The 12,904-nt window shown below is 48.6% G+C and overlaps 2 protein-coding genes across 5 annotated transcripts in view; both read right to left on the bottom strand.

Moving 5' to 3' along the window:
• The window catches only part of LOC104675305 (leukocyte-associated immunoglobulin-like receptor 1), a 75,594-nt gene that overhangs the window by 13,922 nt on the left and 48,768 nt on the right, over positions 1–12,904 (bottom strand). The window lies entirely within an intron of this gene.
• LILRA5 (leukocyte immunoglobulin like receptor A5) lies at positions 5,286–11,673 on the bottom strand. Of its 4 annotated transcripts, XM_010368876.2 has the most exons (7): positions 11,513–11,672; positions 11,036–11,120; positions 10,837–10,872; positions 10,367–10,651; positions 9,918–10,220; positions 5,959–6,009; positions 5,286–5,810 (listed from the first exon to the last, which is right to left on the bottom strand). In XM_010368876.2, the coding sequence occupies exons 1-7, from the start codon at positions 11,513–11,515 to the stop codon at positions 5,674–5,676; spliced, it is 900 nt and encodes a 299-aa protein (XP_010367178.2). In that variant the 5' UTR covers positions 11,516–11,672; the 3' UTR covers positions 5,286–5,673. The 4 variants fall into 4 exon arrangements, with proteins under 4 accessions (XP_010367178.2, XP_030769613.1, XP_030769612.1 ...); XM_030913753.1 differs by lacking the exon at positions 5,959–6,009 and having other exon boundaries at positions 11,513–11,673; XM_030913752.1 differs by lacking the exon at positions 10,837–10,872.

The raw sequence follows: 12,904 nt of genomic DNA, 5'->3' as shown, positions 1-12,904 counted from the left end.
CTTTCTTTCTCTCTTTCTTTCTTTCTCTTTTGTTCTCTCTTTTCCTTTCTTTTTCTTTCTTTCTTTTTCTCTCTTTCTCCCCTTCCTTCCTTCTTTCCCTTTCTCTCTCTCTCTCTCTCTCTCTCTCCTTCCTTCCTACCCTTCTTCCTTCTTGCCAACTTTTATTTCAGATACAGGGGGTACACATACAAATTTCTTACATGGGAATATTGCTTGATGCTGAGATTTGGAGTACAGATCACATCACCCAGTTAGTGAGCATAGTACCCAATAAGTAGTTTTCTAACCCTCCTACACCCTCTAGTAGTCCACAGTGTCTATTGTTCCTATCTTTACGCTCATCTTTTTCTTTACACATTTCATCTCATATGCCTAATTTTTGTATTTTTAGTAGAAACGGGGTTTCACCATGTTGGCCAGGATGGTCCTGATCTCTTGACCTCATGATCCGCCCTCCTCAGCCTTCCAAAGTGCTGGGAGTACAGGCGGGAGCCACCGCTCTCAGCCCAAAAATATTTAACATTGATAAATATATGTTGTCAGGATTTTAACATATTTTCCCTGAAGAAATGGTTGAAGCTACCTTAGGACAGAAACTATAGGAGATGAACTCAGAACCCCTTATTGTTCAAAAGAGCAAAGGAGTCACCAAGTACCCTCAGACTCATGTGACCAGAAGAAAAAGGGTTCCAATGGAGGATTCTTATTGGCAAAGTATGGGACATTTATAGCATCAAATAATATTTGTAATGGATAAAAAATGAATAGATACAAACTCTATGTGTTTAATACCACTATAAACAAAATAAAACACACAACACTTCACATTTGGGATATGGTAAAGAACCAAATCACTACATTGCAAAGTTGCAAATGGAGGCAAGACCCAAGCGCTCTCTTTTCTCTATGAAGTACTTCACAGGAAACATTCTTTTTCTCTGTAGAATTTTCCACCTAATAATGTCAAAGAGTGGACATACTTCGGTAATCTGTGCATTGTGCGTATAGGCAATAAAGACCAATGGCTGCCCCAACCCTGAGGTTGCAGGTCAACGCTAAATATAAAAACAGGTGGATCCACCTGAAGATACAGCTATAGGGGTAGAATTGCAAAATGGAGAATGCAAGACACAAGCAAATGAGTTACTGTGTCTCAGTTCCGACATTAAGAAAAAAAAAAAAATCAGCCAGGCACTGTGGCTTATGCCTGTAACCTCAGCACTTTGGGAGGCTGAAGTGGGTGGATCACCTGAGGTCGGGAGTTTGAGACCAACCTGACCAACATGGAGAAATCCCATCTCTACTCCAGCCTGGGCAACAAGAGTGAAACTCCATCTAAAAACAAACAAACAAACAAAGTCAAAAACCTGTGTTATGCTTTCAAATCCATATTGTTTTCAAAATCTTTAATTTTAACAAGAAAACTACAATTAAATCCCAAGGTAGAAGGAGTGGTATTATTAACATGGTAGAATAGACAAGCCTTGCCCTCAGACCCTCTAAGAGCATTCATTTTGACCCCCGTCCATGAACAGAAATATTTCTGTGAGAATTCAGAAGTCCAGTGCAGCATTTTCAGAACCAGATTAAGGAAAAAATAAAAAAATTAAAAAAGGAGAAATGATTCTTGAAGAGCGTAGGAAGAAACGTTACCGTGTTTCTGCATTACCCCTCCTCCAAGGTGGCACAGCTCAGTGCCAAGCAAGCTCCCACAGCCTGCAATTCCTACCAGAGGGGTAAGTGGGAGCAGAGTGAGCACACAGCCTCCCAGCCTCAGGGAAAATTGCCCAAGAAGCCCAATCCACCCTGCACCCACCCAGATCACTCAGGAAATTGGTATGGCCGAATAGTCTAGCCATTCCAAAGGAGCTAGCACCAGGGAAAGATGAAAGACATCACAGTAACCAACACAGAGATCTCAAAAACTGCTGCAGAGCCTAATAACTGACTTGTGGGGCCCCTCAAGAGACCCAGGCATGAACCATGGGAGATGCCTCACCTGTGGCCCTCACAAGTGGCAAATGTGTTCCCCAGGAATCTGCATGTGCACCCAAGATGGCTCACATGAGCCTTCACAGACAGTGAGCACACACCTCTTCAAAGGGCAGTCCCAGATCCCTATAGACAGCACATGGATATCAGCAGCCAGGTAACCGGGTACAGGGAGAAGGCTGGGAAAATATCGCCAGACCAACACAAAATCACAGTTTTCCAGAGCTTATATACCTTCTAAGTTATATGTCTATGTGTTAAGTGTGCATTCACCTAAAGACATAAGTGGTTAACTTCTTCTTCTTCTTTTTTTTTTTTTTTTTTAAGATGGAGTCTTGCTCTGTCATCCAGGCTGGAGTGCAGTGGCCCGATCTTGGCTCACTGCAAGCTCCGCCTCCTGGGTTTACGCCATTCTCCTGCCTCAGCCTCCCGAGTAGCTGGGACTACAAGTGCCCGCGACCGCACCCGGCTATTTTTTTGTATTTTTAGTTGAGATGGTGTTTCACCGTGTTAGCCAGGATGGTCTCGATCTCCTGACCTTGTGATCCGCCCACCTCAGCCTCCCAAAGTGCTGGGATTACAGGCACGAGCCACCATGCCCAGCCATAAGTGGCTAACTTATTTTAATCTATAACTAAGATCTGAGTCCTGAAGACCTTCCTCTGAAGCCTCAGTAAATTTACTTAATCTAAATGGGTCCAGGTGCTGGGGTGATTCCCTCTGCTTACAAGGAGGGACCACAGTGGAGAGGTGACCCAGATCCTCCCTCCTACCTGTCACTGCCAGGGGCAGGGGGTTACTTCATTTTTTCCAGACATTCCAGCTGTGATACACACAGGCGCACCACCCTGCAGTGTGTGAGCTCTTGTAAGCTATGCAGAGAGGCGCCTTGTTGCTGAAGTCCTGCAGGCCCTGTGTATCTGAGAATTGAGAGACCCTCACTTTATATAGATGGCAGGTGCCAGCCTGCAGAGACCTCTGACAACAGATGGTTGTAGGAAGCTCCATGATGATCAAGGAACTTGGGTCAGCCCAGGTGGAGGATCTGTGGAGCGTTTCTGGGAAGGAATTGGAGCTGGAGTTCCTACTCCCTCAATTTCCCCGGCTGTCACTCCAAGTCACTACCCAGCCTAGTCCTCATAACACCAGGTTCTCTGTGCACCCAGGCCCCCTGCAAAACTACTCTCATGGTTCCATTGGGTTGAACCAGGAAGTCTGGGGAGGATGCACCTGCTTGTGCTGGTCCCATGGATCTTAACACAGCTCTGGAGGAGGGACCCTTATGAGAGCTCATCCTGACCCACACATAGAAGCTGCTCCAGGCCCTTTCTGGGCCCCTGAGAGCTGGCATCACAGATGGAGCTGAGCACATTCTCTCCTTCTCAAGGACTCAAGCCCCTGAGCCTCTGGGGTCTCCCAAGGGGCCATCAGCTGGAAGTGGGAAGGGAACTCTGTTGCAGGAAAGGTGAGTCCCCAAATCGGGGCTTAACCTGAGAGGGTTCTTGGCTTCACCCAGGATTCACATGTAAACCAATAGTGTGAAACAGGAATCTTTTTTTGAATAAGGCTGATCCTTGCAGAGAAGGGCTCACAGTCAGTGTGCCCAAGTTCTACAACATTTGAGCTCTTGGCAACTGTATTTATACTCATGTAAACCTACCTTATATTATATGCAAATTAAGGAGCAAGTCAATGCAGATTGAGGGAAGAGTTATTTAGAACTTTCTAGGAAATGGGCAGTAGCTTCTGAGTCATTGCAATGAAAAGAGGTGGTAACTTTTGGGTCTTTGCCATGGCATTTGTAAACTGTCATGGTACTGGTGGGAATGTCTTATGCCAGTGAGCCATGAGGACAGCTAGGGATCTCTTTTGTCACCTTTTGCTGGTTCCTGCTGGTTTCTTCATTTCATCATGTCTGGATCAGATCCTGTTTTGGTTGGCAGGGTGACCAGAAAACAAGTACTGCTGGTCTTTCTACCTCAACTCCATTCCTCCTCTCTCCCCAAAGCTCCCAGAGAAGAGAAGGGCAGTGAGGGTCAAGATCTGGTGCTACCTTCCATGGCCCTCAAAGGTACAAATTATAAAGACCACAAAGCCCAGCAGGGCAGATGGACACACAGGTGTCACAAGCCCTAAGCGCTGTGTCACCCGGCATGGGTTCCTCATAAAGGGCGTCTTAGGAAGGGAAACAGCCTCCCCTGAAGGATGAGGCAGAGGAGACAGTAGGCTCCAGGGATCCTTCAGACAAGATCTGAGTCTCACCTGACTCCCCACATTCTGCCTGACCAGCCTGCCTCCACCTCCTGCCAAACCCACACCCAAGGAGTGACCTTGTCCCAGAACATGCAGCTGGAGAAGGCAGGAGAGAAGCCAGCTCAACTGCAACTGCAGCCTTAACTCTGCATTTCATCCAAGCTGTGTAACATGGGCCAAGTAACTTCCTTTTCCTAAGTTTCCACGAATGCAAAATATCTTCCTTCCTGCCGTCTGCCTGACAGTGCAATGTATTGAGCCATGACCGTGTGTCAGGAAGGTACTAGGATGTGAAGATCTATTGGTGTGATGGATAATTTTATGTCAACTTGATTGATTCACAGGGTGCCCAGGTATTTAGTTAAACACTATTCTGGGTGTGTCTTTGAGGGCATTTCTGGGTAAGAATTGAATCAGTGGGCTGAGTGAAGAAGTTTGTCGGGCCAGGCACCGTGGCTCACGCCTGTAATCCCAGCACTTTGGGAGGCCGAGGTGGGCAGATCACAAGGTCAGGAGATCGAGACCATCCTGGCCAACATGGTGAAACCCTGTCACTACTAAAAATACAAAAATTAGCTGGGCGTGGTGGCGGGGGCCTGTAGTCTCAGCTACTTGGGAGGCTGAGGCAGGAGAATCACTTGAACCCGGGAGGCGGAGCTTGCAGGAGCCGAATTGGCGCCACCGCACTCCAGCCTGGGCGACAGAGTGAGGCTCCATCTCAGAAAAAAAAAAAGAGTGAAGAGGCTCGAAGGCTATAGACAGGAGGTTAGGATGCCCTTCTGGATTTGTCTTTTCCTGGTGGGGATCTGACCTTCTCCCATGGATTTAGTTACCGGGTCAGGTGTGGAACTCTGAACTGGAGATGGAGGCTCAGTAAAGCACACAGGGAGTGTGGTAATGAGAATTGAAGAGGACTGTCTGACAGGCTGTGGACCACAGTACACAGGCATGCGGAGATGTGGACCCAACGCTGCCATGTGAGATGTAGCCTCATGTCTCGGGCTGGGAAGAGAAGGGAATCCAACGAAGGGAAGTCAACATTAACAGAAGGGAAAGGCATCACATTTTTATGGTCCTCTACAGATCACCCCAGACCAGGGTCCCTGCACTCAAACATCCATTCCTCCCTCCAGAAATTGCCAGAGGCTGAAGCAGGAGAATCACTTGAAGCCGAGAGGCGGAGGTTGCAGTGAGCCCAGATTGCACCACTGCATTCCAGCCTGGCGACAGAGCGAGACTCCATCTCAAAAAAAAAAAAAAAAAAAAAAAAAAAAAAAGAAAAGAAAAGAAAAACAAACAAACAAACAAGAAATTGCCAGCAGACAGTCCAGATAGCATAGGCCTCAGATTGTCTTCTAGAACCTCCTGGGACCATCAGATTCTCTTCCAAGGCTCCAGCACCCAATGGTGCATTGTCCTCTCTTCTGTTCACCTCCCAGCTGCATCCTGGGGGCTTCTCTGGCTGTGCCAATCCTGAAATATCAGAATCCCAAGGACCACCAGGATCAAGCCAGCCACGCCCATGCGGATGAGATTCTCCACAGTGTAATCCTGGGGGTGTGAGGCTGGGGATGGAGGACAAAGAGGTCACAGAGGTCAGGGCAGATCAGTATCACCCAGGACCCCTAGATGTCCCCCCAGGGCACCCACATCGTCTTGACAGGACCTGACCCTCTGTGCCAGTTCCATGACTGAGAGCATCTCCTCACTCACCAGTCCCAGAGTCAGACTTGTTTTGTGACGGACTGAGGTTATCAGCTGCTCCTGAAAATCGAAACAGCGGAAGGGGAAGGAGAAGTTCTTGAAGAGACCTGAGCTCAGCCTCTCCCCTGGGCTCTGCATTCTCCTAGTTCCCTATGCCTCTCAACATGACTTTTATGGAGTTCCTCGATAAACCCTCCCTCTGCTGGAGCAGGGTTCCCTCTAGTCTCCTCATTGAATTATTTCACCTTTCCTTTGCTTTTGCTCCTGAGTCATTTGGGAAAGAGTTTTCCTGCACCGTGAAAGATCAGGATCTGCAAGGAAGGTGTCCCCAGTACAGACGTCACTGAGCCCTGGGTGCTGTCTGTGCAGCCTGGGACACAGGAGCACATGAGCCAATTCCCCCGGAGATGAGAGTTTCACGGATCCACCAGCTGAGGACCCAGGCTCTGTGCATGAGAGGTTGGTCCTCAGGGGCTCCTGAATGTCAGAAACACAAACAGCTGCCTCCCCTTCACGCCACCTCAACTACCTCACCTGGTGTTTCATCATACAGTAAGTCTCTAGTTAGCTAATTATTCATGTAGTCAGTCATATATATGTATGTATATAAATGTGCATGGGTGTATGTGTGTGTATGTGTGTGTGTGTGTATGTGTGTGTGTGTGTGTGTGTATATATATATATCATTATCAGAGGCCATAAAACAATTTCTGCTTTTAGGGCTAGGCATGGTGGCTCATGCCTGTAATTCCAGCACTTTGGGAGGAGGGCAGGTGTTTGAGACCAGCCTGGCCAACGTGGTGAAACCCTGTCTCTACTAAAGATACAAAAAATTAGTTGGGCATGGTGGTACATGCTTATAATCCCAGCTACTCGGGCATCTGAAACAGGAGAATCGCTTGAAACTGGGAGGCGGAGGTTGCAGTGAGCCCAGGTCTTGCCACTGCACTCCAGCTTGGGCGACAGGGCAAGATTCCATCTCAAACAAACAAACAACACACAAAAAAAACAATTTCTGCTTGTATAAAGTGCGAATCTAGGTGAGAAGACCAATAACAAACATGTAAAACCCGTGATGTGAAATACATTAAGCATGTAGATATACATATAAAAAATATATGCAGATATACCTACACTTATATTGAGATGTAACTTATATAACCATACATAAATATGTATATATGTTAAACTTTAGATATTTATTTAAGATGCAATTACATGCATATTAATACTTGAAGTGACAAAAATTGATATGCAGTTTAGAAATAAAAAATAAATTTTCAATTTTCTTATAGTTAATATAAATTTTATCAGTAAATTTGGGGAGATCAGTTGAAAGATAATGGAAAGGGAAAAATGTCATAGCAAGCTAATATGAAATTAAATGAATATACTCAAACTAAAAGCTTTCTCATGTGTATATCTTACTTAGAAAGATAAATGAATCAGGCTGGGCACGGTGGCTCACACCTGTAATCCCAGCACTTTGGGAGGCCAAGGCGGGTGGATCACAAGGTCAGGAGATCGAGACCATCCTGGCTAACACGGTGAAACCCTGTCTCTACTGAAAATACAAAAAACTAGCCAGGCATGGTGGCGGGCGCCTGTAGTCCCAGCTACTTGGGAGGCTGAGGCAGGAGAATGGGGTGAACCCAGGAGGCAGAGCTTGCAATGAGCCGAGATCACACCACTGCACTCCAGCCTGGGTGACAGAGCAAGACTCCATCTCAAAAAAAAAAAAAAAAAAAAAAGAAAGAAAGAAATATAAATGAATAAAATATTTCACTTAAAAATAATTAAAGTAGTAGTTGAAGAATTCTTTAGACTAAATGTACACATTCTTACGAACAGAACTTCAAAACACTTATTAACTTCATTCATAAACTTCAATTTTATATATTAATAATAGAAATACTTGCTGTTAACAACTAATTTTATAAAGCAAATGTAAATATTGAATTATGCCCCACAACAATGGGAGTGGAATTACTGGTTTTTAAATCATAAATCCACATATCTTAAAGAGACAAATTTAAATATTCAAATATTGTTTTAAAAGATTCAGAAGAAGAGAAAATAGACAAGCATGCCCAGCAAATGCAGAGTAGCAATGAACAGCAGACAAGATGTGCTGTGAATAAGTTCCTAACTTACTGCCGGGAGCAGGTGCACGGCCCCTCCTTAGTCTCAGGGGTGCCCTGAGCGAAGAGGCCTCCGGTTGAAGACAGGAGGGGCCATGAGAGCGGTACCCACAGCTGGGGTGTTTCTCTCTAAAGGAGCAGGTCTGGGATGGGTTCCACCCTCATCACAATCAGATCTCATCGAGGCCGGAGCAGCGTCCTCCCCTGTCCTGAGTGGGCCCAGGGACCCCGCAGGTGTGGGTGAGGGGCTCCATCCTCAGGATCTCATGGAAACGAGAAGTGAGAGATGCCAAGGGAACATCCATCTGTCCTCTCTCCAACTTGCCTGTCTCTCTTCCTCCTCCACCATCCCCAGCATCTTCCCGATGTTCCAAATCAGGCCTGGACCCCAAATCCTGCTCACCAGGTCTGTTCTTGTTCCTCTACTCATCGCTCATCCTGCAGGATAGGGTAGGGGCCTGGGAGTCTTGTAGAGCTGCATGGCTTTTAGTAGAAAATCTGAAACACTTTGTGTGATGTGTGAGAGAGGGGAGATTCTAAACAGTGGGGTTTTTTGTAAATCTTTCTTTCTCACAATTTTGTGGCTTCATCTCACGAATCTCAGACCCCAGGACGGATGGATACGATTACATGTACCTGCAGCTACCCCTCTTGGCTTTCTAACCCTTGCGAGGTGTCGCTATTGGCAAGAGCAGACCAGGTCTTAGGGTTACTGATAGGAACTACTTTTCTAGGTCTGGGATGAGCCACATCTCAGATGACCCAGAAGGTCAGAAATGAGGGGGTTTTGGGGGTCACTTCCAAGCTCAGGGGGAAGTCATCCTGGGGGAGCCCAGCCCAGGGCTGCTGGCCAGGGTGCTAGAGGAGGTCATGTCTGTCCTCCGTGTATAGTGAACCTGTCATAGCCAACATCAGAGTGACACTGGAGGGTCAGGTTCTCTCCAGGGATCACAACAGGGCCCTGCGGGGTCAGGAGGAAGGGCTCTCTAGACACACCTGGAGGGAAAAGGAGCCGGGACTGCAGGGGCTGGTTCCTTCTGTAAACCTCCGTCTGGAGTCTTTCTTCCTTGCTCTGTTTTTCTTTTTCTTTTCCTTTTTTTTTTTTTTTTTTTTTTTGAGATGGAGTCAGGCTGGAGTGTAGTGGCACGATCTCAGCTCACTGCAAGCTCCGCCTCCCGGGTTCATGCCATTCTCCTGAGTGGCTGGGACTACAGGCGCACGCCGCCACGCCCAGCTAATTCTTTGTGTTTTTAGTAGAGATGGGGTTTCACTGTGTTAGCCAGGATGGTCTCGATCTCCTGACCTCGTGATCCGCCCGTCTCGGCCTCCCAAAGTGCTGGGATTACAGGCTTGAGCCACCGCGCCTGGTCCTTTTTTTCTTTTTTTTTGAGATGGAATCTCGCTCTGTCACCCAGGTTGGAGTGCAATGACACAATCTTGGCTCACTGCAACCTCGGCCTCCCAGATGCAAGCGATTCTCCTGCCTCAGCCTCCCAGATAGCTGGGATTACAGGTGTGTACCACCACACCCAGCTATTTTTATATTTTTAGTAGAGATGGGGTTTCACCATGTTGGCCAGGCTGTTCTTGAACTCCTGACATCAGGTGATCCACCCGCCTCAGCCTCCGAAAGTGCTGGGATTACAGGCGTGAGGCACCGCGCCCGGCCTTTGCTCTGTTTTTCTCACTCTGAATTTGTATCCCTAGGATTTCTGTGTTCTCCTTCCCCTTTTTTTCTTTCTTAGCAGGGGCTGCCCTGCAGGTAAGACTCTCCACAACCTGTCTGGCTCCCCTAAATCGTACTAGAGAAGGCTGTGGCTTCCTCACCTGAGATCGGAATCTCCAGGAGGTCACTGGGTTCTGACCACACCTGTGGGATATGCCTGCGAGAGCCATAGCATCTGAGCATCCGCCTGTGGCTGTGGGTCACGGGGCCCACAGGGAACAGGGCCTGGAACTGCCCACTAAGAGACAGCTGTGAGTTCGAGGTCCAGGAGAGATTGTGGTCTCCTTCCTCAGTCAGAATGAACCTGTCGAATCTCAGCCGTGAGCCACACAGGAGGGTCACATTCCCTCCTGAGGCCACCACAGGGCTGGGCAGGGCTGAGAGGGTGGGTTTGTTGTAGAATCCTAGGAGAGAAGGAGGCACCGTGTTAAATGGGCGCCCACCCCCGATATCATCCCCAGGGCTGGGCTGTGAGAGGGAGACGCCCCTGAGAGCCGACCCCCTTCCTGAGGACACAGCCTGGGGCTGGGACCCCTGAGTGTCCTCTCACCTGTCACCACCAGCTCCAGGGGGTCGCTGTACTCTGACCAGCCTTCAGGGCTGTGATAGTAACAGCGAAATCTCCCAGCATAGTGCTCTGTCGTGTATGGGATGGAGAATCTGGCCTTGTTCTTGGGCTCCAGTGGTTTCTGTGTGTCCCAGGGCTCTGTGCTTCCCTCTTTATCCAGTCGGTACTCCTGGGCCTCCAGGGTCCCCTGACACCAGATGGTCACGGGGCTCCCCCGGATGATCACAGAGCCTGGCTCAGCCCAGAGGGCGGGTTTGGGGAGGGGCCCTGGAAGGAAATCAGAGGCTGCATCCCAAGACATCCCCACACTCAGATCCCAGCTCCCAGGCCCAGAACCCTCCAAATGTCCCCATCAGTCACCCAGAACTTCTGTCTCCTCTCCCAGCTGCCCATGGGTGGCCCTTTGTCCCCAGTGAGGAGGAGGGACCTAGGACAGCTGGGGACAGACTCACCTGCCTGCACGTGGGTCCTGGGGCCCAGACTAAGCCCTGGAAGAGAGTTCCCTGTGAGGGATTTGCCCCTGAAGCCTGAGCAGACCCTCCCCGCCCTGGGAACCTGCTAACACCCTGGAGTTTCCTGATAGACAAGGCCCTGGTTATGGGGTGGGGTCCCTCCCAGACTAGGGTGCCCCTTCCCTGCTTCCAATCTCACCGAGGCAGAGCAGAGCCATGAGGGCAGGGGTCACAGCGTCTCCTCCCACTGGCTGCAGCTGTGCAGATGGATGACACCATGGTGCCTGGCAGGACAGAGAGACACAGGGTGTGGCCGCTCGGAGGCTGGGTCCTTCTTGTTATGGGATTGTCTCATCCTCAGCCCACAGGAAGGGGAACTACCCTCCCCAGGAGCCTGGCTCTCATTTCCCCAGGGCTGAGGTGGGGGCGGGCACCAGGCTCTCTGCAGACATTTCAGATAGAAATGGGGTCTCCTTGCCCCTGGGTCGCTGTCTGCCTGATTTATCTTTATCTCACTGAGGGCCGGGACACAGCAGCAAATAGACCCGGTGCTTTCCAGAGTCAGCCCCTTTCAGGCGAGGGCGACTGTGGGCTCCTCTTCCCTCTCAGAGCCTCCCCATGGGGTCTCCCTCCCTCCTCCAGCCCGTCCATCGGCTCAGCGTTGCGGGGTCCTTACCATGGCAGTCGTCTCTCCAGCCCCGGAGATGCTTCAGGGAAGATGCAGGTCCATGCTGCAGGCAGACTCAGATCAGCAGAGACGCTCCTGACACCTGGCTGTGCAGCCCAGGCTGAGCTGCGTGTGGCAGTGAGCACAGAGGAGAAATGCGGGGAAATAGGGGAAGAAATCATGACCCTTCAGTGGCCCTGGAGTGTTTTACTTCCCTTAATTTTTGTTTTTGTTTTTTGCAACAGAGTCCACTTCCACCCCACCTCCAGGAACAAAGCTCTGAATCATTTCTGCCTCCACTGTGCCTTTTGTTTCTTTGGATTTCCCTCTACACCTCAATCCATGTTCAACATTTTCAGAGTAATTATTTAGGCTTTGTTTTGAAATTTTTATTCTTATGTATCTATTTATTTTTTAATTTTTGTGGGTACATCACTTAGGTTTGGGCTCTGGTTTACGGAGAAGGGACAATTCTCTCAACCATCTTTCTTTCTTTTTTTTTTTTTTCTGAGATGGAATCTTGACCTGTCCCCAGGCTGGAGCGCAGTGGCGCAATCTTGGCTCACTGCAAGCTCCGCCTCCCGGGTTCACACCATTCTCCTGCCTCAGCCTCCCCAGCAGCTGGGACTACAGGCGCCGCCTCCACGCCCGGCTAGTTTTTTTGTATTTTTATTAGAGACGGGGTTTCACCGTGTTAGCCAGGATGGTCTCGATCTCCTGACCTTGTGATCCGCCCACCTCGGCCTCCCAAAGTGCTGGGATTACAGGCTTGAGCCACGTGCCCGGCCTATTTCTGCTTGTAGGAAGTGTGAATGTAGGTGGGAAGATGAATAACAAGCAGGTAAAGATCCACTACGTCAAACATACTAAGCACATGGACAAGTATACATATGTAGATATAAACACAAATACATTCAGATGCAACTTACATAATCATTTATAGATACATCTATGTAATGCTTTAGATATTTAATGTGTAGTTATATATTAATATTTGACATGAGAAAAATTGGCATGCAATTTAGAAATAAAGTGAAATTTCCATTTTCTTGTGAGTTATGTATATTTTATTAGTAAATTAGAGACGATCAATTGAAAATAATTGGAATTAAGAAATTCTGTAGTAAGTTGGTATAAAATAAAATAAATGGGCTGGGTGCGGCGGCTCACGCCTGTAATCCCAGCACTGTGGGAGGTCGAGGCGGGCGGATCACAAGGTCAGGAAATGGAGACCATCCTGGCTAACACAGTGAAACCCCGTCTCTACTAAAAATACAAAAAATTAGCCGGGCGAGGTGGCGGCGCCTGTAGTCCCAGCTACTCGGGAGGCTGAGGCAGGAGAATGGCGTAAACCCGGGAGGCGGAGCTTGCAGTGAGCTGAGATCCGGCCACTGCACTCCA

The sequence above is a fragment of the Rhinopithecus roxellana genome, chromosome 12, assembly GCF_007565055.1.
Source record: "Rhinopithecus roxellana isolate Shanxi Qingling chromosome 12, ASM756505v1, whole genome shotgun sequence".
Lineage (NCBI taxonomy): Eukaryota > Metazoa > Chordata > Mammalia > Primates > Cercopithecidae > Rhinopithecus > Rhinopithecus roxellana.
This window is presented reverse-complemented; position numbering and strand designations above follow the sequence as displayed.

Bases quoted from the DNA above. Each gene is read 5' to 3' on its own strand.
- LILRA5 (XM_010368876.2), bottom strand. The intron at 10,873-11,035 runs GTGAGATTGGAA...ACTCTCTTCCAG, and splicing joins CATGGCTCTGCTCTGCCTCG to GGCTTAGTCTGGGCCCCAGG. The intron at 6,010-9,917 runs GTGAGGAAGCCA...TTCGATTTTCAG, and splicing joins CCTGGAGATTCCGATCTCAG to GAGCAGCTGATAACCTCAGT.